This window comes from Alosa alosa, chromosome 20, assembly GCF_017589495.1.
Source record: "Alosa alosa isolate M-15738 ecotype Scorff River chromosome 20, AALO_Geno_1.1, whole genome shotgun sequence".
NCBI lineage: Eukaryota > Metazoa > Chordata > Actinopteri > Clupeiformes > Clupeidae > Alosa > Alosa alosa.
The window spans coordinates 30,085,459-30,108,488 of NC_063208.1; the positions used below are offsets into that span (position 1 = coordinate 30,085,459).

Here is a 23,030-nt window from a genome sequence, read left to right on the forward strand (position 1 = left end):
GTTAGAAGCTCATTAAGTAAACTGTTCAAAAACATTATGTATTAACACTTAAGTAGTCACTGTACTTCTCAAGAGTTAATAAACAGTACAGACTAGCTCGGCGTTTCTTTAATAATCATATACGGGATACCAAAAATAAAGACGGTCAATAGTAAACGACGAATAAAATTTTTTTAGTCGACTACAACAAAATGCTGTTGACTAATTTTCATGGTCAATTATGACAACTAAGTAGACTAATCGCGGCAGCACTTATTCTTTCAAAGATTTCTTACTTCCAAAGATTTGTTCTCATACTCCTTCATGGCTGTGATGCATTGGTGTTTTGTGTTGATACTGGTTGTCACTCCACCTTTGACCATGGTGTCACTTCCTGTTGGGGGCTGAAAAAAGGAAATAACCAGTCATTAAACAGAATATAAAAATCATAATTTCTAACAAACTCCCACCCTGGAACGGTTCTTGTCCCAATACTATTTTGGCAGTGGATTCTATGCAAGGAAGGTCTGTCCACCATTTAATAAAAGAGCAGTATTCCAAAATATTGGATAGCAGGTTTACCAGGGGAGTACTTTTGTTACCCTTCCTAAGGATAAAGGACCATAGCCAGCCTAATCCATCAAATAAGGTCTTCGTCTATCGTGTAATCTTCCATATTCATTGCCATTAGAACTCTTAGAGAAAGCCCACCTGTCAGTGTCCGCCTAGTAGCAGAAAACTTGAGTCATGCTGGTGTATTGCGGGAAGTTTAGGGTTTACAGATGCTGCGTGATGTCTTTGCGCCTGGCAGCGTTGCTTTGCCGGTGCTATGCCCGAAAATAGTTCCAAATCTAAATTGGTCTAGTAAATCCCTTCGTGTTAATTTGCATTGATATTTGTACTCGATGTGAATGTACAGGTTATGAGAAATAATTATAAAAAATCTTGAGTTATTTGATTCACTTTTGCAACGGCATGCTAGCTGATATCGCCGGATTACAGCGACTACGCTAAGCTAAAGCTAACCGGGCCATTTCTAGATTAGGACAATGGCTGGGTCGGCTATAAAACGCTTTGGCTCACTCATCCAACTCTAGGGACTGCGGGGAGTGACCCAATTTCACCTAGGGGTGGCGTATTCCTTTAAATAATTAAATGCTAAACAAAAGATTAAACATTACTTACATTAAATTTAAGTGTTGTCCCTGGTTGGGCAGGAGTGAAACTTGATGCCCCAAAAAGTGACCCAGAGGTGCCTCCGAATGGGTTCGAGTTGGTATTGGTTGCACCAAATAGTCCACCACTGCTGGTACTGGTCCCAAAGGCTAAAATACAATGACAGGGTTATAAGGATGCTTATAGCAAACAATCTAATCATGAGGCAAATCAACTAAATATGGAAACTGAATTATTTGGGAGCCTCTACTTTAGAACAGGGACCATATTTTGAATGAACAATGTATGCACTAGCAATGTATTAAGGGTAAAGAATGTCTGTATTGACCAGGAGTTATAGTCTAGACTGTTCCTATTATATAATTCTTAATAATAATAATAATAATAATAATAATAATAATAATAATAAATAATGCCTTACTTTAGAATATGGAACCAATTCTAATAAGTACATTCTGCAGAGGTATTACTGATGATAATGTGCTTGCTACCAAGGAACCAGTTTCCACTTTAAAATGGGAGCCAATCTCCCAGTTATTAAGTGCCATTTCACACAGCAACCTGGGCAGTGAAATGCAGCAATGAGGTTGAGCCATACACTTGCTTATTCTACAACTACTATTTGGGATTTATTCAGACAGTATACAAGTAGGTTATGCATATTCTATTTTGGTACTTACTACTAATTAGTATGTAGAGATACAGGCTTACAAGGTCATTATTAAGATTATATCAATAATAAAGGCCTAATTCGTCATGAACAAGAAATGTGTGAATACACACCTAAGAAATGGTTAATGTTGCCTAACACATGCCTTACAAGTCACTAATACAGGTATTAATTAGGTATGTATTGGTGGCTAACATGTGAACCTTAAAATAAAGTGTTACCAACCTCTAAGTCTCCTCCAAGTGACAATCATATTATACACAATGTAGCCTATGCGGAACTCTAGACTGTAACAGAAAGATAAGCGTGTATATTTTTTCCTCTTTGCTGGCCACTGTATTCAAACCTTCTTCTGTAATATAGGCTAACTCTATAAGAAGAAAGCTTTTATTTATTTGACATACTATTTGGCTTTAGAAAATGCTTTTTTTATTGTGTCTATTAGTATTCAACCAGACATTCAATGTAGTTGACTAGGTTTACATATTTAATTTAATTTCAAAACAGGATTGTGACTCAAACTAGACTAAAAATTGATAAAAGCATAAATTAGGCCTATGCCTTGTTGTTAAGATTCAGTATGTGTTGTGACTTATGTTCTGTATATCATGTAATGTTTCTCCTTACTGTGTACTTCAGGCTGGTGTAGGGAATTAATGTTGAGTTGAGTGGCTCTGTGCCTACCTAACATTTTTTTTTGCAATGAACATACACTGATATGTGAAAATGAATATCCCCTTGGGAAAATAACAAACATCTATGTATCAAAATATTAAGTTAAGAAAGTGAATGATATTCTAAATTTGCATTGCACTATACAGTTTTACTTGGTGTTGTGCCTCTCCTAATAGTTATCTTTTGCATCATCGAAGTGAGTGAGTGAGTGATCAATTCATTCTAAAAAGAAACTAAATAGAGCCTTACTGCCAAAGGAAGCTGGTTTGTTGGTACCAAAGGCATTGCTTTGCTGTGAAAAGAGACCACCTCCTCCAGTGTTGGTGCTTCCAAATAGACTGTTAGATGTTCCACTTGCAGTGCCAAAGCCAAAACCACTACTGGTGGCTGAAGTTACTGGCTGACTGAAAGTGCTAGATCCAAAGAGCCCACCTAAAACCCAAAATAGAATTAGTTAGTAAAATGCATTCTCATCTTATGTTTGTTTACATATTCTACAGGTTGATTTACAATAACATGACAGGCGAAACAAAAGTAAATAGGCAACTGTATAGGGTATATGACATCCATGCAGGTACATTTACCGTATTTTCCGGACTATAAGTCGCACCGGAGTATAAGTCGCACCAGTCAAAAAATGTGTCATGAAGAGGGAAAAAAACATACATATAAATATATATATATGTTGCACCTAAGTCGCAGGACCAGCCAAACTATGGAAAAAAAAGTGTGACTTGTAGTCTGGAAAATACGGCAATTGACCAGATTTGATTACTGTGAATAGGGTTTAGGGCTGCATGATGTACTGTTTCAGCATAATTCATCCCAATGTAAGTTAGTAAATAAGTAGGGCTGTCACTTTACGATTAACCTGTGCGACATGAGACGAGTGATGGGGCCTAATAACTTGAGTTCGATGTGGAAGTACTTCGGATTTTTGGTATATCAAACTATGGAGAAGAACAAAGCGGTAGGCTATGCAAACTGTGCAACCGAAGTTTTACGTAGGCGAAATTTGTTTGACATTTCTAATCGTAAACACAGACACGGCTACGTTGAAGCCTGCAGCAGTACTGCAGGCACGAAACTTAAACAATAAACGCCAATAAATCATCAGAAATATTGTTGGCTTGTGTCTACAAGCACCCTCTTTACGTTCGTCCTAATGCCTGTTAGTTGTTTGTGAATTGGCCTTTATTCTCCGTTGAAAATGTAAACGTCTTTAAACATGAAAAATCGATTTTACAATCGATTCAATGAACATTTACGTCTCAAAAATCGAACAGGATTTTTTTTTACAAAAGTGACAGCCCTATACATAGCATTTTCTAGCACAAAGGCAACTCAAAGTACTTCACATAGACAAATACAACAAGTACAAATCACTCAATATTAATTCCATGAGCACTGGGCAGTGATTATTCTCCTGGTATGAGCGACACTCGGTAGCCCACTCTTGAACAGGCTTAGCAGACACTAGAGCTCTAGGAGCATGGTCAGCTGTCCTGTGTTGTTTCTGCATACGAACGCTGAAAAGTCAGTTTGCTGATCAGGACTATGGACGGACCTCGGACAGCGACACCAAAGCGCCAGTAACATTGCTGGCTGTCCAGAAAGCTATGGAAGCACCTCTTTTTAAAATGTTTCTCATATTAGAGGCTGCACACAATCAATCCATAGGTAGGGCGAGGGCGGTGCTTGAGGTGAGACCTGAATAAGTTCTCCTCTCTGCTCCACACCTTTTAATGCACTTAGACATTAGAAGGCACACACCACAGGGATAGTGGGGTGTGTAGATGAGCTGGCCAGTCAGTGGGGAACAACTGGTGTCAGGGGCAGGGGAGTGTGGCAGTGGGGTGGTTCTAGCATCATGTGCCTCGGGACGCGCCCCCAGCCAGACAATCGAGGAGAATATCGTTTAAAAATAGGAAGAAAAATAAAAAATAAAAAAACGCAATGACAGAAAGGGTTGCACTGTATAGATCCACTTCTTTCTTCTTATTGATATTCTTACCAATACTTCTCTCCATGAAAATAAAGGAGGACTACACTTTTGTCTAAAAGTGAGGACAAAGGTGCAAAAATGAGGACGCCCTCTAATGTACTTGTATTTTCTGCTACAAAGTTATTGGAGTATGGATAGATAGATGTGTAAATATTTATATGAATGTATTTTGGCAAGTAAATTTTTATCTGCTGCAACAAAATTCTCTGATATTCCCTCAATTTGCCCCAAAATGATAATTGATAAATGATAATTTCATACTTTCCATGTCTGGCTACATTAGGCTACATTAAGGAGAACAGCAATAATAAACAACAATGTCAATTCAATCAATGCCCTAATGAAATAAAACAATAAAAATGAAGGAAAAAAGCAATAATATAACAACAATAAGCATGGTAAGACTACATTAAAGAGAATATCAATAACAAACGTCGTCAAATTAATCAACAGCCTAATGAAAATAAACAATACTATATAAGCCATAACGCATACAAAGCGCTTAATGAACTAAACGCATGTTGAACAGATATGCCTTTTGACCCCTCTTGAAAGACCCAAATCTACTAGTTACTGCATGGGGTCGCCAGAGCTGTCAAAAAGTGTCCACTAGCCTATGTTGTGCACCCCTCTGCTTTAAGCTTATACATCTAGTATTTATGTTAGCTAACTGTATCTGGATGTGGTGCTATCAGAGCAAGACGTCAGAGATGGCGCATGACATGCAATGATGCCTTGTATTAAAAAATAAATATATAAATAACATGCAGTATCGAAATGAGTCACCGAAATTCACATTGTTATTCAATGTCATTACTACCGTTTGATTAAGCGGAGGTAGGGCTGGGCGATATGGACCACTGATATCCCAAATGTCCCTAACAGGATCAAAATAGTACATATACTTATACTATAAAATATTTTGGGGCTGATTGGCGATAAACGATATTTATCGATATTTTAAACAGAAAGAGCTAAGTGTTTCGTATTCACTCAACACAACAATTATGACAACACAACCAGTTTTAATTACACGGATTTCAGACTGCTCCAACACAGCTGTGTAAAATAGTGTTGCGTGGGTCAACCCGTTACCCGCGGACACCCTGCATAAAACAGGTTAAGATAGGATTAACCTACAAGACCTTCCATCTTCTCTTCCCCTCTCCCCCTCACACAGGTGCTTGACTGCAACCCTCTGCATTAAGTTATTGCCTGCGTCTGCATTAAGTAGCCGATGCAGTTTTGTTAAGTTTGTGGATGCATGCTATAATGATATTTTCAACTTTGTCATTAGACAGATTTCTGGTTCAGTTCATAAAAATGTAAAGTTTAGGCAACAGACAGATGTCACGGGTTTAAACCGATTGAACACATCCGATTGAACACACAGGAGGGGAATGGGAATTATGTGAGGATGCTGTTCATTGACTTTAGTTCAGCATTCAACACAATAGTACCTCTCACCTTGGTCACAAAGATGAAGGCCTTAGGACTGAACACCACCCTGTGTCACTGGATATTTGACTTCCTCACCAACCGTTTGACAGGTGGTTAGAGTGGGGGGTCTGACATCTGACTCATTAACCATCAGCACTGGTGCTCCCCAAGGCTGTGTTTTGAGTCCACTGTTGTACATCTACACACATGACTGCAAAGCCAACAGTAGTCATACCTCCATCATCAAGTTTGCAGATGACAGTGATCTTGGGCCTGATTAGTAACAACAATGAACAGCCCTACTTGGATCAGGTTGATGAGGTGGCACAGTGGTGTCAATCTAACAGCTTAACACTGAATATCAATAAAACCAAGGAAATGGTAGTGGATTACAGAAGGCAGCAGCAGAACTACAGTTACACCCCACTAATGATCAGCGGGCAACCTGTAGAGAGAGTCACAAGTTTTAAATACCTTGGTGTCCACATTACTGAAGACTTAACATGGACTGTTAACACTCAATATGTTCTGAAGAAGTCCAGACAACGACTCTACTTCCTTCTTCGTCAGCTAAGGAAATTCAAAGTTTCTACATCCATCATGAAGGCCTTCTACACTTCAGCGGTTGAGAGTGTTCTAACTGGTAGCATCATCACCTGGTATGGGAACTCCACAGTTAGAGATTGTAGTACTCTGCAGAGAGTAGTGCGCTCAGCTGAACGTACTATAAGAACTCAACTCCCTGCTCTACAAGATATCTATTCCAGAAGAGTACTTCTAAGAGCCCAAAAGATTCTGAAGGACTCTTCTCATCCTAACAATGGATTATTCCTACCGCTGAAATCAAGAAGACGCCTATGTAGTCACAAAGCCAGAACTGAGAGACTGAGCGAAGTTTTTATCCCCAGGCCATCCGAACTCTGAACTCACACTATACTGACTTTGCACTCATTCACTCCTCAGCACTCATGGACCCCACCCCCACCCCACCCACACACAAGACTTTTAGCACTTTTACATCCCTCACCCTATGCTACAGACCTTTTATTTATTTTCTTATTTCATCACACGTCAAAACACACACACACACAAACACCTGTCTTTCTCCAACTTTTGCACATCTCCATAGAACTTTTTATTTATTATTTTTGATTTCTCCTCCATCTACCCATGTCCTTGATTGCCTAGCCTTTCTGCCCCCCCCCCCCACCTCACCCTCATCCCCAACACACACACTTACATCACTGTCATCACCTCACATACAGCACACTGCTTGCTACAGTAAGCCTCCTCTACTTGCTGCACACTGCCCCCCCTCCCTACATACACAGCACATTGTCTTCAGGATCTTCTCCAACACACATCCTCTACATACTTACAGCACACTGCCCCCACCTACCCACACACACAGTCACTGCTACACTCCCCTCCCGCCCACACACACATCTTCACTCACATACATGTATACAGTACTCTGCTTGCAATAGTAAGTCCCTTCACCATACTTGCAGTACACTGCCCCCCTCCCCTACATACACAGCACATTATTTCATCAGGAAGCTTCTCCAACACACATCCCCAACATACTTACAGCACACTGCCCCCCCCCCCCAATACACAGCACATTGTGTCATGAGGAAGCTTCCCCAACACACATATTGCACACTGCCCTCTCTCCACATACACAGCACACTATCCCATCTCCCCTGTCATCCCCCCCAACACACACACCAAGACCCCTGGCAGTTGGGTTAGCCCCTTGAGCCGTGGATCTGCCCAAGGTTTCTTCCTTGGTAAGGGAGTTTTTCCTTGCCCCTGTTGCTCTTGGGTGCTCCTTGTTGGTGCCCCCCCCCAATTCTCCCCTACCTTTCTTATGCAGCCCTTGCCACTTAATCTACTAAACCCCTCTTCTACTGCACTTTTTACCCCCCCCACTTTGCACAAATAGGCTGACACCAGACATCATTTCACTGCATTTCTTACTTCCAGTAACTATATGCATGTGACGATAAACTTCCTTGTATCTGTGGCAATGTGTGTGTTTGCGCGCCCGCGGAGAGAGTGTGTTCATGTTAGGCTACATGATGTAGCCTATAGAGAGCCGAAGTCGCGCCCCTTCCGTTAGCCACCATGGGACCTATCCTTCAAAAAAATGTATGGCGCCCAGTCTATGGCGAAAAAGAAATTATTTTCTGGTCCCGGTTGACTTGTGCCTTGAATTACCCATATGATGTTTGTCAATTTTAAAGACAATTTTTCATGCAAAGACATTTGCAGTTCGTTTCGTAATTATTGAATTACAACATTGTGAAAGATCGTAATTCCAACGACTACAAACGCATCAGTCGTGCTAGTGACGTTAGCTCATTCACAGCCACACTAGATTGTACAAGTATACGGGCAACAGGTCTTAATTGGGCTTTCCTTGTCAATGAAAATACCATGAGTCAGAGGATTAAACACATCAGGTAAGTTGTATTCGTCCATAGACTGTACATAAGATACTGTTAAGTGACATAGCAGGCTGCAAGATGCAACCATTCACTAGCATAACAGCTAATCTTATCGTTTCATTATGTTGGTGACGTACATTGTTCGAGACGAGAGATGTAGTCCACGGAGCGGATTCTCATAAAACCAACATAACTTTTAAGTCTATCGAACAACAGTACTTTCTTGACGTGAAAAATTATCTTTTAAATTCACACATCATATGTGAAATTCTTGGCACAATTCAAACTGGACCAAAAAAATAATTGTTCTCTCTCCATTAACTCCCGTTCATATTTTTTTGAAAGAAAGGTCCCATGGACCGGAAGAAGAAGGGTGTGACTTCGGCTCTCTATTACTTGTGTTTTACCTTTAAGTACATCAATAAGAATTAAGGATCTTTCAGTTTATTTACTCAGTATGCCTAGCCTAAGCCCATAAAGCTAGATTCAGATTCAATTAATCCAACATGCTAGCGAGCCAAGCCTATGCAACAACTCACTTTGTTGAAGCATATAGCCTACAGGGCAAATTCTTATTGTTTTAATGTCTAGTTAATAAGAAAACATGGTCTCTACCTCAAGGATAGCCTAGGCTTTGTAGGCACATTGGCTTTTTTTTTTGTCGGGTTCGGGTCGTTAATTAGCGCATATTTTTGAGGGTCGAGTGGGTGCGGATGTTAAAAAACCTTAACCCGCGCAACACTAGTGTAAAACATATAGGCCTACCAATACCAATAGGCATAGGCTACAGCTGCTCTAATAAAGCTGTGCAAATAAAAAAAGACCAATAGGTCGACCCTGACTGACAACACAGGCCTACATTGTAGTGCACAATGCAATATGTGACACAAAAATATTGCAGTAGGGCATAAAAAAAAAACAATTCTTGGGTTCCGGTTTCCGACCGCATTTATTTTATGAGCTTGGGGAAGAAATAACAGGCGAACTATAATTACATTAATTACCCCTTGCGTTATGTATAGGGATGAGCGTATTCTCTCTTTTTACAAAGTAGCCTATGCACAGCTGTTCACGAAGGCGATTGTTTTCGTCACTTACCAAGGCACTCGCAATTTTGTACAAACACCGCAACTTTTTCGCAAATTTGACCAATCATCGTAGTTTCACCATGAAATTTCACCTACCACAACAGTCCCTCGCGCAGAATATTGAGCCAGATAGCACATTTACTTCTGCACCTTCTGCATATGACACCAAAGACTGCCCTAACGTGTTCGTTCCTCTGCAGTTTTGATGACAATAAATAGAAGGCTAACGTTAATGATCTGCTTACTTGCATCTCTCAACCTGGTGTTGCTAACCTACCTAGGCTATGAAAGTAAGTTAATTAAGGCCTACTTGGTTTACTGACATTTGAGCAGGCTATGCAACCCATTGGCAAACGTTTACCTGGATATGTCCTTTTAGCTTATGTCATGTTTGCTAGCTTGTGGGCTTAGTTTGAGTAGTGCTACCAAAATCATAGAAATTAATAAAATTGCAAGACATTTACAGTACCTCTTCTATGATCCAAGAATGATTACATTCGAGTTGTTTTTTTAACATTTATTTTAACTAATGACATAGAAGACATTCCCAATTGCATCCACATATCGTAATGCACTATGCAAAAAGTGATTTACACTGTGAGGCGAACACAGTGAGATGCAAGCCTTCCAATCGACTCAGAAATGTAATTAGGCTACTCTCCGCCCTTAAAGGGGCAGGCAGGCAATTAGACGTACACCACCAATGTAATGACATTAAACAGAAGTGTAGTCAAATAGTTTACATCAATATGAAATTACTAGATACTTACTTGGCTATTAGTAATTATGCAGGCCACAGACTATGAATTATTAAAAAGATATGAACTTAATATGAATTACAAAATATATGAATGTATTGAAACATATGACATGATGCCATCTCTTAAGGTGACTGTCTTTTTTGGACAGTTCTACGAAAGGTTATACTGCTTTGTGAATTACCTCAGTCAAAGCATTTTCACAAATAAAGTAGGCCTACTTTGATTTTCTGTAATCCTTACTGTTTACTGTTAAAAAAAAAAAAAAAGAAAACACACAACAACTATTTTTGCAATTTTCACTTCCTCCCGCAATTTCTCCACAAGAAACAGCTAAAAACACCGCAACTTCCATCCAGGCATTTTAGGTCGAAACAGTTTCAAAAAACCTTGTGAAATCCTGGAGGGACTGATTTTCTACCCATCCCTTACCGCCACTGGGGAAAATAAAAAAATCCCTACCGACCCATGGCCTCAACTGGCAACCAACAGGAACCAAACCTTTTTTTTTTTTTTTATGCCTAGCCTACTGCAGAAAAAAACTGCAGTTTTCTTGTTACACAATGCAGTTTTTTCCCCCCGCAAGTGTTTGATGGGGCCTAGATGACAAGCAAGTTTATGATGGCCTAGACATGTGTGACTTGCTATCGATAACAATTAAATAGTTTTAAACAATTATGGTACTTAAACACCGTAACTGGGTCACTCACCAATAAAGTGTGGTAGACAATACAATCATTTTGTACGCGTTCATTAGCATTTTGCATGTTCCAGTTAGTAAGAAAAAAAGCCCTACGCGCGGATGAATGGAGTTTAAAAAATTATGTCCGTAACTGCTCGCGAGTCCCCGCTTTCATATCCTTTTAATAAAATCAGTGTGTAGGTTGTCTCCGTGAGGACTTTAGATCTGCTATATCGCTGAAGAAACGCAAGCACCCAACCCCATATGTGCATTTAAATTAGCTATGTACCAAAAATTTAAATTTTACACTAACTCGAAGAAGAGCTGTAAACAGTGATGTAAAGCTCCAGTGGAATTTTGATTTCACGACGAGAATTCTCAGTCTAACCGTTGATGCGTTGACAATACAGTATGGCCAGCCCAGCACCAACCTCCGATCACGGTAAACAAAATCTGACTCGGTGTCCGTCATGTTTGAAAGTTTGTAGTGCTGCGAGGGAGAACGTCCATACGCAAGGGGCGCAGTTGAGCAGAGCTACGGCTGTCTGAATGCTATGAACACAGAAGCAAGGGGACTTTGATAAAATGGCCCATTATTTAAGATATTATATCGGTATGACGATATTGTTTCAACTACATATCGATTTCAAAAACATATCGGTCGTAGTCGTAATACCGATGTATAGCCCAGCCCTAAGCGGCAGTGCCATATTAGAACCGCCTGTGCCATATTAGAACCGTTTTTCGGTGCCAAACCCTAATTATTCCTTACTGACTATCAGAAGCCTAAGTTTTACTGTAAGTAGGCTATAAGCCTGGTTGACTGTTGTGCCACTAGCACAACTGGTGCTTGTGCTGGCTCATGCCTTTGGCTGAAGTCACAAGTCTCGTCTTTAGGCTACTTTATTGTCCTACACCATAGGTCAAAATCATGAGTGGTTTGCTTGCTGTAATGTGTGTGATTGATTGCTCGATGTGTTTTTAAAAGTAACATTTCCTCACTCGTAACCAGAAATCAGATTCAGCCAATCAGAGGCATGCAAACACTTTTGTCACACTGAACAGACCGTGCGTGTCTCCCTCCACAAACCATGTGTAGTGGCAGTCATAAGCGCTCTGGAACGTGACCGCAATATTAAAATCAAATAAACATTATATAAATACTGATACACTCTAAAAAAATGCTGGGTTGTTTTTTCCAACCCAAACGTTGGGTTGAGGCTGTTGGGTCATTTTGTTGGGTTGTTTTTACTCATGTTGGGTCATTTCTGTAAACCAGCTAGCAGGGTTGATAGTTTAGGACTGTGCCCCCTCCTCTCCCCCACCTGACGTGGAGTACACTACCCAGCACCAGGGTGACTAACACAGCTGCATTGTTATTTGAGAGGTCAAAGGGGAAAAAATCGTTAAGACATATTCTTTCAACCGTCCAGTCCAGCAGATGTGCATGCAATGCAACATGTGGAAGACATTTTATTAAATAACATTTTAAATAGCCTACCTTAGAACATGATAATACAGTATAATATCTGTATTATATATCCAGATATAAAAAGATTTTACTGAATGTCTGATATTTATGACAGCTCACTATATGCAGATTAGCTCATAGCCTAGGCCTACTATTTTTATTACAACTCTACCTCTTTAATTCAGCTGTCTGGTTGAAGCCTGGAAATATTGTAAACAAAGTAGCATAGTTAGCTAGCTTATCACATAGTCTACTGATTGGACTGTTCAGTTTCCCCATGTGTGTTTAAGTTTCAAGGTAATATTTGTTCTCCTTGGGACAGGCCCTTTTGGGAAACGTTGGTATTGAGATGATCAGTCAACTTGAATGCAAGAGTTTTAAACAACTGTGCAGCATGCTAATGATTTAATAGTAATTTAGCTAGCCGTCTTCTATGCGTCCTTACTTTCACGATTGTGAATGTTTTATTTGGATTGCGTTGGCCGAGTTGCGCGTGTTCATTGAGCAGGAGAGGGAGGGAGGGGAGAGAGCGAGAGAGAGCGGGCAACGAGAGGTTTACTTGTATACTGTTTGGTAAAGTTGAACACATAGTCTACAATGAAAGCAACGAGAGGTATAAAAATGATTTATTTATTTTTGGACAACGTAGGCTACCGGTAGGTAAAGCGGGATATGCGTGTTGCTTATGCGGCCGCGTAAGCTGCAAAGCACTGCATGAAACACTAGAAAGGGTGTGTCACGGTTCTGCCTTTTCACACCGCGACACAGTATCGTGGATATGAGTGTCGCGATTTCGGTTTCGAATCGCATATCGTTACAGCCCTACTAGTTTGACCACTTTTCTGTTAGACATCTGTTACACACCAACTACACAAATGCTCATCCAATCAATAACACTGTATTAGCATGTTATTCCTGTTGTCAGTTTAGCTTTCCATTTGAGATAGACACCTCTGTTTGCGCTTTCATCCAAGCAAGGAACTCAACTGTTTTCAATCTGAATTCACCGAAATGCCTTTTTACGTTCATTTGGCTTAGGTACACCATAAAATACTTAGGAACTGCACCTAATGTAGGGAAAGTCCAGGACTTTGTCACTACTAAAAATGTCCCCATAATAAAAACACAGTTTAAAGGGTCCACCCCCCCCAGCCTTTATCGTCGTAACCTATGCAGATGCACTCCCCTACAAAATCCCCCCAGTCACTACTTATTTTAAAATGGACCTATTCAAGTTATCTGGTGAAAATATTGTATTCTTCACAATATATCACAATATAAAAAATCACAATATATATTGCAGAGAACAAGGTATCACAATTTCATTTTTTTTTTTTTAATAATACTGTGTTGCTTTAATAGGATTTCTTTACAACTGGCAAATTCTCAATCAAGGTGTTTGTAAGAACCAATCAGTTCAAAGTGTTTGATACATGATATTCTTTAGAGGTGGTAGTAACAAAAGTCTGGCCACAATAGTGAAGGCCAAGATTTTTGTTTTCCTTTTTGTGGTCATCTAATGTAGCTAGAAAGTCCAAAATATCAATGACCTCACCCATACATCATGCAGCCTCCACCTCCTTTCTAGCTTACTTGCTTCTCCAGCAAAGACAACATGCTTTGTTTAATCCTTCCCTTCTGTCCAAAAATTGTAACAGGTTTATGTCAAGCAATTTCCTGATAGCCAAGAGAAAAAATATAACCTGGTTTATTCTGTGCAGCTCCAAAGAGACCACCTGTAGTGTTTGTGGTGCCAAAGGCTGACGATCCAAAACCACCTGTTGCTCCAAAACTTGTGGCTGTAAAACCATTCAACAACACCATTTCAGCAAAGGTTTTGTCTATGTGTCCTGGTAAAACAATTACCAATATTATATCCACAGAAGTGAATAAACCAGTGGCATGACACTCATACTAATACATAAAAATGATTGGCCTAAATGAACTGCCCATATGCACTCTCGACACAAATGGGGGGCCCCCTTCTTCAACAGCTAGCACATAGAGCATAGATACACCAGCAGAGGCGTCTCATCTCAAACAGAATGTGCAAATGCAATAGGGTCAATCCATGTGAAATGAACCAATTTTGGAAAACCTTCCTTCTCGGCCCCCTTAATTTTTTTTATTCACTGATATTGGCCCTCATTTATCAAACAAATGCAGATCTGAGCGCAAGAATAATCTCAGGACAGGGGTGATTCATGTGTTTCATAGATGAAACACATGAATCACTCAAATTCCAGTGTAAGAATGAATGGGTTTTGGTAAATGTGATGGCAAGTGTAATTCAAATATCACCCCCACATATTATAATTTAGAGGATATGGGAGGTGCATAATAGATAATACGTCCAAAAGAATATTTTCTGACCTGGAGATAGCCATGGTGACGTTGCAAGTCCAGCTGAACTAGTTAATTTTGACACATGTGCACACAGAATGCACACAGAATGCAAAACAGTCATGTGATACCACTAAATGTATTCACTACAAAACCATGACACATGCCATTTGTACCTGAAAATAAAAAACACAAATGTGTCCATGGAACACTTAAGACAGGTTGGAAGAAAGCAGATTATTTTCTGCACAAAAAAGCCTAATTATGTTCTGCTTTTTAAAATCCACAAAATTTTAGCAACAAAAGTAATTCTGTTCACACGATGGGCATCTTAAGGCATCAAATCTGTCAAAATAACGGGCTACATTAATATAGTCTACAAATGTGCAGGACAAGTCTTTGGTCTATCGAGACCATCCATCAACATAACTCTCCAACTTTCCAATCCTCCGGCGATTTACTACTGTATGCTATGCTGACCCAAAAACTTGCCTACACGAGTTGAGACTTGAGATTCACTGATCACGTTCAGATTGATGAATGCCATGTACGGCCACGCGTACAAATTACATTTGCGCCATCCACCCGAGACATTTTCTCAGACAATTTTCTGTTGTCTTAACTCACAATGTGCAAGTGCTTTCTGTGCTAACTGTGATTTTCCACCCAACACAACGGAGGAGGTACATTGTGTCTGAAAAAAAAGTGTGAGCATATTGAACCAGAATGAAAGAAGCAGCAGCAGAATAGCCATCGGGCTCTTGAATGGCTGTTTTCTGTTGCACTGATGCTGCTAGTCGGTACATTCCGCCTGACTATACTGACACTGCGAGATCAGATGGATAGGTGCAGGGGTGTGCACTGATAGTCGAATAATCGAATAATACTAACATAGCAGTCACACGATCACGGTATAAGTTCTGCTACAAGTGTCACGGTTAATTAAGTTAGAAGCTTGCAGTCGCAAGTGGATTTGAGACATTTTCCCTTTACTTTGTTCTGCTAATGTAATAATGTATGTGGCCAACACAAGGCAGAGAAATAAACAATGCATTGCGTGGTGGCTTAGCACACCATTCTTGTGGTTGGTGATAACTACTTCCTCGACTAGTTCATAACGGTCGTTCATTTATTTGTTTATTAAGTTCAGGGCTCAAAATGATTAAATAACATAATACGAAAATACATAGGTTATACTATCCACATGGGTTAATATAAAAATATATCTGGCAGCCAGGTTGCATTGACCACGGAAGTAAACATAACCATTGCCAACTTCACGAACGCGAGTTCAGCACAAATTTTTCATTGTGTGTTTAGCTAAAGAATTAAACTGGAATTACCATAAACCACAGTGGCAACTTACAACAATTAAACAGTGTGGCCATTAGTGTCGTCACGATACAAAAATCATGATGCTCGATACTGAAACGATACTAAGGCGAAATCCTAAGATATCTGGAAAAGAAAGGACTCATACCTCCTCCAAGTGTATAGAGTCATTTGTGTTGAATTCGGTGCACTTTTGTAGTGTGCAGGTCAATTCTGGGTTCTAAACGTCTAAACTTACTACATAATTATTATTTTTTATATTCAGTAAAATAGTAGGCCTACTTTGTGTGATTAAATCCTTTATTGTTTGTTATAGTTCATTTACATTTTGTTGTGTTTTGGCAATAAAGTAGCTTTAAATAGCCAAACTAGGCTAGATCAAGGTCAGTGTTGAAATTACTGCATGCAAATCACTGAATGCTATGCAGAAGGGCCTAATCTTTAGACCGTATAGGCTACCCTAGGCCTTCCCGTGTTCATGGGATTTCTTTGACAGTTGCAAAGGGAAAAATGTGAGGATAGTCTTTGCGCCGTGTACAAGTACGACGTTCCAACCACTCAGGTCTTTGTCAGATAGGCCTACACCATTACCTGTTGCTATATATCTGTGTGCATTCCTACATTACGTCTATTTCTTTGATAACATGATTTGCTACCACGTAACAATAAGCCGCTATTATTATTAGGACTCAACACGCTTTGGTGGTAATATATATATATATATATATATATATATATATATGCTTATATAGGCATATATGCTGTGGGCTTTAATTAGCGCATTTCGGGTAACCTATCCTACATCTGGGCAATAATTATTGAACAAATTGCAGTCTACATGCCATGACAAATATTACCAGTAGTACTGACCGAACATGAAATAGATTGATTAGTGTTGGTAATGTTATTCTGGCGTGAACATTGCACTTTCATCACGTTAGCACCCTATGATTACAGCTCGTTAGGTCTCGTCAAAATGATTACAGCTCATTAGCCTATGTCTCATCAAAATTCATTGATTAAGGAAGGTTCGCTTTATCCCAGAGAACCATACTCATTTCACTTAGGCTAGACTAAAACAGAAGAGAAGAACTTGGCACTAACCATGTAGTTGTGTTTTCTATGGACCCTTTCAAGAGAGTTCCATTATCAGCATCATAGTTGGCCGCACAAGACTTCCTTTTTAACATTCCATATGTTATCTTAATGCAGAGGAAGTAGATTGGGGCCCAAATAGAACGTTCAAGCATTGTTTTTGTTTACCTTGTTGAAAGGGTCCATAGCATATTCGTTAACCTGTCGTTCTTTGAACTCTTTAAAAATGTTGGGATATGTCTGCGAGGTGTTTAGCAAAGTTCCATGCGTAGTCTACTGCTTTTAAATGACTTTGAAACATATTTTACAAACGGGCCTCTGTGTACCTGATGGCTTGCCTTCACTATTCACGATGTATCCGAAATAGTTCCAGTCCAGATTTCACATCACCTTTTGTTTTATCCACAACGCCGACGACTGTCGGGCAAAGAACTATGTTGACGTTGCTGTGCACTCACTCACTCAGAGCTGCCTGCTTGACACGCCCACTTGCCTATATGCGTGCAAGGAGCAGAGAGCAGCAGTTCAGACAGACACAGAACGTTATTATTTTAATATCGAAGTATCGATTCTAAAACGCGTCGAAATCGTATCGTTTTTTTGCGTGAAAAAACATTGTGATACCTTTTTAGTATCGATACACCGTGCAACACTAGTGGCCATTAGTAAACATTGACCTATATCAAACCTGCATTAGCATACTCATCGCTGTCTTAGTCCTACTCACTTCCACTCTGCCATGTTTTTGGTTCACGATAAGAAAAAACGAAAGCATCGACATGGGAGAGATGGAGACTTGACCGCTGTCGGGACACTGTTACAACTTCACTGCCAGGGGAAAAAACGCTCACACGGAGTAGGCCTACTGGTGGCCAGTAATGTCTGATGCCCTCCATTATGTTCCTAACTCTTCTCATACTTTTCTTTACTCTTTTTCGCCTCATCTCATCCTCGTTGGGCCGCCCACAGAGCAGTCCTTGTGTACTTGTGCCAGGGCAGCCATCCCAAACCACTGGGTCCGGCAGAAGACAGTGAGGCCAAGGAACCTACATTTTTTCATCCTTTCTTTTCCTTTACCTCTTTTTCTAATGTTGTGTTCTTAGTGCTTAGATAATTCAGGTTAGCTTAATGTGTCTCTTCCTTTTACCATGTAACCAGTATATGTTTCATTTCAACATTATTCTCTTTTCATTTAAAATTATTATTTATGTAAAATTATGTAAAAACGTCATTTGAACATTATTCTCTGGTGTTCTGATTTCCATTTCTATGGGACAGGTGTTTCTGTGTTAGAACGCTAGTGTTGTGATGATTCTGCAGATCAATGAAACCAATGCTTGCGCCAACTTTCATATCGTGTGTACCAGTTAACGTCTGGGACCAAAACAGTCCTCACATTATCCATATTGACAGGGTCTAGTCATAAACAACATACCTCTGAACTTACGCCTGATCAACTCAACCAATGGGGAGAACCGCCTAAAATAGCCTACATAGGAGGCTAGGGTTATATATGATAAATAGGCAATACGTGCAGCTTCATCTGTCAATGAGGTCCTTGCAACTGTAAAAACAGTTTTTTTTTCAGCGTGAAAAGTAAAGGAATGCCTTAATAGAAAATATAACGTCCTGTTACTCAGGGTTCAACTGCAGGAAGCAAAACATTAGGAGAGATCTCGTCAATTAAGTTTTTATTGCCAGACATATTTTGCCAGACATATTTTTACCCACCAAAACTATATAATGCTTTTCATAACTATTTTAAAAGTAGCCCATCATTAGCCAATAATAAAGCTCTTCAGAAAGCTGCAGAAGTTTGGAATTTCCACTGCAAGTTCCATTCAAATGGGATTAATGTGACCATTATGTTCCTCTTTACAGTTTACTAACAGGAGTGTCACGAATGTAGGCACAGTCAAACTGCCCGTGGATGACTAAGTTCGGCAAGCTTAACTTTACATGTCATAACATCAACTAAACATAAATTACACATTCATTCTATCACTTGTAATATGAACATAGCCAATTATCTCACCTAGTTGTAGGAAATAGGCTGTTATACTGAAGTTCCACAGTAAGCTAGCTAGCAAGCTAACCGTTTTACATGGGATATTATGGTAAGTGTAGCTAAGTGCTAAATTTGTCCTCAGCATTGGGGTATTGGAAACAAATTAGGTTGGTAATAGTTGACATAAGTAGGTTACATAATTCTTCATAACTGCTGTTAGTAAAATGATTGAATGTCCTGTGAATTAATAACTAGATGTAACGTCAACGTGTGATTACTAGCCGTCTTTCCCATTGGAATCAATGATATAATGTTAACTTGTGTTAACATTATGGGGCGTGATGCAGATTAAATGCATCTTTAAATGTATCTATGATGATGCACCGTTAGTAGGCTACGTAAAGGCATGCTGCACACAATTGTTTGGGCTTACGAGCCGGCCAAGTAGTAGCACAGGCTGACGCGTTAATCGTGTGCCGCCAAAGATTTTTTCACTGTCACTTGTTCTGTTATCAACGATCCTCTTTGGCTGCTACTATTTTGACTCTTTGGCTTTGATGCACTGTTTCTTGTCCTCAAACTGCCAGACACTTCCTAGCAAATATTCTAAGAACATTCATGTTGATAAGTTCCTTATTTTCAACTGAACTCAAAGATAATGAATATAGTATGAATATAGTATTTTCTGTTTGTTATGCCCTTTATAATGTGTGTAGGCCTACATTTTGTGCATGTACTTCTGTGGTAGCATTTAATTCAGTTTATATCAGCCATATTTCTGAAGAATATATTGTGTTGCCTCAGGTCTGCTGCACATCTTTTGAAATTTGATTTGAAATAATCAAATAGACCTACTTCTTAAGTTAAGTTAATAAAGTAAGTTGCTTTGCTTTCAATTGAATTCCAATCAAGATACACAATAATTGCTTTATATTGTTAATATAGACTCCTGGAAAATTCAGAAATGCAAAATAATCGAATTTTTATCATGTGATAAAATATGTGATTAACTATAGGAATTCAGCAATTAATCGTGATTAAAAAATGTAATCGTTTGACAGCCCTACTATGAACATATTTTAAAAACTCAGGGAAGATGAATGAATCAATGAAGAGCCAAACCAACGTTATAGACTTTAAAGTTAAACGTGTCTTTCTCTTTTATTATAATTTTCGCTTTGGCGCAGGCATCAGCATAGTTTCCACTCACTGTTGATGATATGTGCAGTACCCCAAAACCAAGGTAATGTGTTGTTGGCTATACCCCCATGATTTTTGGCTATTCAAACAGGTTATAGATTTGTATTGACATAATTACTATGTTGCCTTTTCTATCCAGTAGGTGGCAGTCAAGGATAAGAAATAGAGGAGTTCAAGTAGTTGCGTAGAAAAAGATGAAACTAAACAGTAGGAAAAACAAGACAAAGAAAAGCAGCGTACAAGTGCAAACGGAAATGTAATGAAACAATACATAGCAAGTAAGTACATCGTTGTTTTGCTGGCCAAAGTAATAAACCCGGCACACTTTATTTGTAGTATGGTTGACTGAGTTGACAGCAAAATTGATGCGAATGTAGCACAGTAAAGTAAGATGTGCTAGCTAGCCTACTAGCTTGTGATAAGTTTTCTTTAAAGCAACACCAAATAGTTTTTTATTGGGTATAGACACACTATGTAAGTTTGCCAGATTAGGTGTGCAAGCAGATGTAAAAGTTTGCCAGTGGGTCGTTGCGTAACCTATTTCTGTCATTAAACCCAACACTAGGCCTAAATTAACTAAATCCCATAGCCTAGGTAGGTTAGCAACACAAACTTGAGAGATGCAAGTGAGCAAATCAACTTAACATTAGCCTATTATTACTTGCTGCTGTGTGGCTATAGCATCGCTTCAACTAACAGCCATGTCTCGCTGTTTATGGCATGACAGCTACAGCTTGAAAGCTGCGTGTGTGTGTGAGAAGAAATGTAGACTAGGGGAGGCACTAAAAGCATGCCATGTGCACACGCATCTCTCTGCAAAACAACACTGTCATTCTTAAAAGTATCAATACAAATAAAATTAGGTATTGTGACATTTTCTATTTCGGGGTATTGCGGTACTTTTGTAGTCGGTGCACTGTGCAACATATTTCCTACATTTTGAGTATTTCTGGGGAATTTTACTTTTATGTGCAGACGTTCCTTTGAGATGTAGAGGTGCACCATATCAGTAAACAAAGAAAATGTGAGGGGGTCGAGTGGGAGGAACTGGTTGATTTCACATGGAATGACCCAATACCAACTGATGAAGGACAAAGCACAGCATTAAGTAATTTGAAGTGTATTCAAATTTTAGTCAAGTGAAAGTGACTTAAAAATATTTAAATACAACTTACTTTGTTGGCCAAAAGTGGATGTTGTACCAAATCCCCCAGTTCCACCTCCAAAGGGAGCACCAAATGACTTGTTAAACATCTTCGAGTAAAGCCAGCTGCATAGGCCTACACCTTTTGGGAGGGGAAAATGATTATGTATACATACACACACACCCACACACAGCATCCTTTTTGACAGCTATTCACTGCTGTCTACAGGGATGGCACTGGTAGGTAAGTGAAATATTTGTGTTGAAACAAAGAAAAGTAGGAATGGGAATTGACTATTCCCATATGATATTGCAGTTCTTAACATATTGTGATTCCCGTCTCCCATCTTATTCAAAAGGCATTAAAAAAAATAAGGAAACTAGATGTACCGCTAAGCGGTACAATATATGGTAGTTTAAACAAGCCTATGTAAACTTCCGACAATTTCAATATATCAATATATGAATGGCCATCACAATTTGTCGTTAGCTGCAGCCTAGTAGATGCCATGAGTGTTTATCACAACAAACTTCAAAAGATGCAGTAGGCAGTTGTGCATTCATATCATACAAGCGGTAAAAAAGTTAAACCACTCAAAAGTGTTATGCTACTTATCCTACCCTATACATTTGGTAGATTCAACGGAGAACCATTCCTGTGAGAGTAGGCCTGCAAAATGCACCGCAGATCCACAAATCTAGCTAGGTTTATGTGTTCGCAATTATTCTGAAATAGGCTATGCGTAGCAGTGGCACATAATTTCAGACAAACCTACGTTGCATGCTGCGCCTGTGCACCTACTTTGGGGGTCTCGGATGATGCTGGAAACAATTCCACACACGTTTTTCGCACCGCAGTAATTATGATAATTAAAATCAAAACAATAATTGTTATCTTGGTTTACAATTACACTGGTAACTGTTACATCCCCACTACGGAGGCAGAAATATTTCTGCCCATTTTATTATTAACGTACGGGCATAATGTAACATATTACTTCACACAAAGTTGTTGGTGGTTAGTAACCCAGACAGTTAGAAGATAAGGTATGCTATGTTTGCTATATTGGCCCGCTGTGGCATGATTAATTGCAGTCTCTGAGAATTAGCAAGTTATGAATTGTGATGGTGAGTTTTGGCTATGGTTATGTTTGCTATTCTGGCCAGTTTTGGCAGCCTCTGACCATGCGTAAGTGAGTTATGAGTTGTAGTAGTATCGACCCTGTACAGCAAACAACTACACAGCACTTCTAACTTAATATTGTTTAGCCTAGCCATAAGAATGGATTCATACAGCTTCCCAGTCTGAGCTGGACACGGCTATGCATTAGCGCAGATGCATTGAAACTTTAGCGCTGTGATGTCGGCTCTGCAGTCATTAAAACATCTCTGTTTCCCCGACCTTCAAGTGTTCAGTCACAGAGAGGAAAGTTTTAACTCAAATAATTTCAGACGCCACATTTCCTCTTGGATTTGTTTTGTCATATCATCTTCTTAGGTTAACTTTGTTC

General features: G+C 39.4%; 1 protein-coding gene across 2 annotated transcripts in view; it reads right to left on the reverse strand.

Moving 5' to 3' along the window:
* Positions 1–23,030, reverse strand: part of nup98 (nucleoporin 98 and 96 precursor) — a 101,783-nt gene that overhangs the window by 64,111 nt on the left and 14,642 nt on the right. Inside the window, exons 2-6 of one of the 2 annotated variants that reach the window (XM_048229240.1) lie at positions 21,551–21,661; positions 14,101–14,196; positions 2,750–2,932; positions 1,165–1,304; positions 276–383 (exon numbers count right to left, since the gene is read on the reverse strand). In XM_048229240.1, coding sequence (XP_048085197.1) covers positions 276–383; positions 1,165–1,304; positions 2,750–2,932; positions 14,101–14,196; positions 21,551–21,629 — 606 coding nt within the window. In that variant the 5' untranslated portion in view covers positions 21,630–21,661. The remainder of the gene's footprint in view (positions 1–275; positions 384–1,164; positions 1,305–2,749; positions 2,933–14,100; positions 14,197–21,550; positions 21,662–23,030) is intronic. The other variant, XM_048229241.1, reaches the window with a different exon arrangement.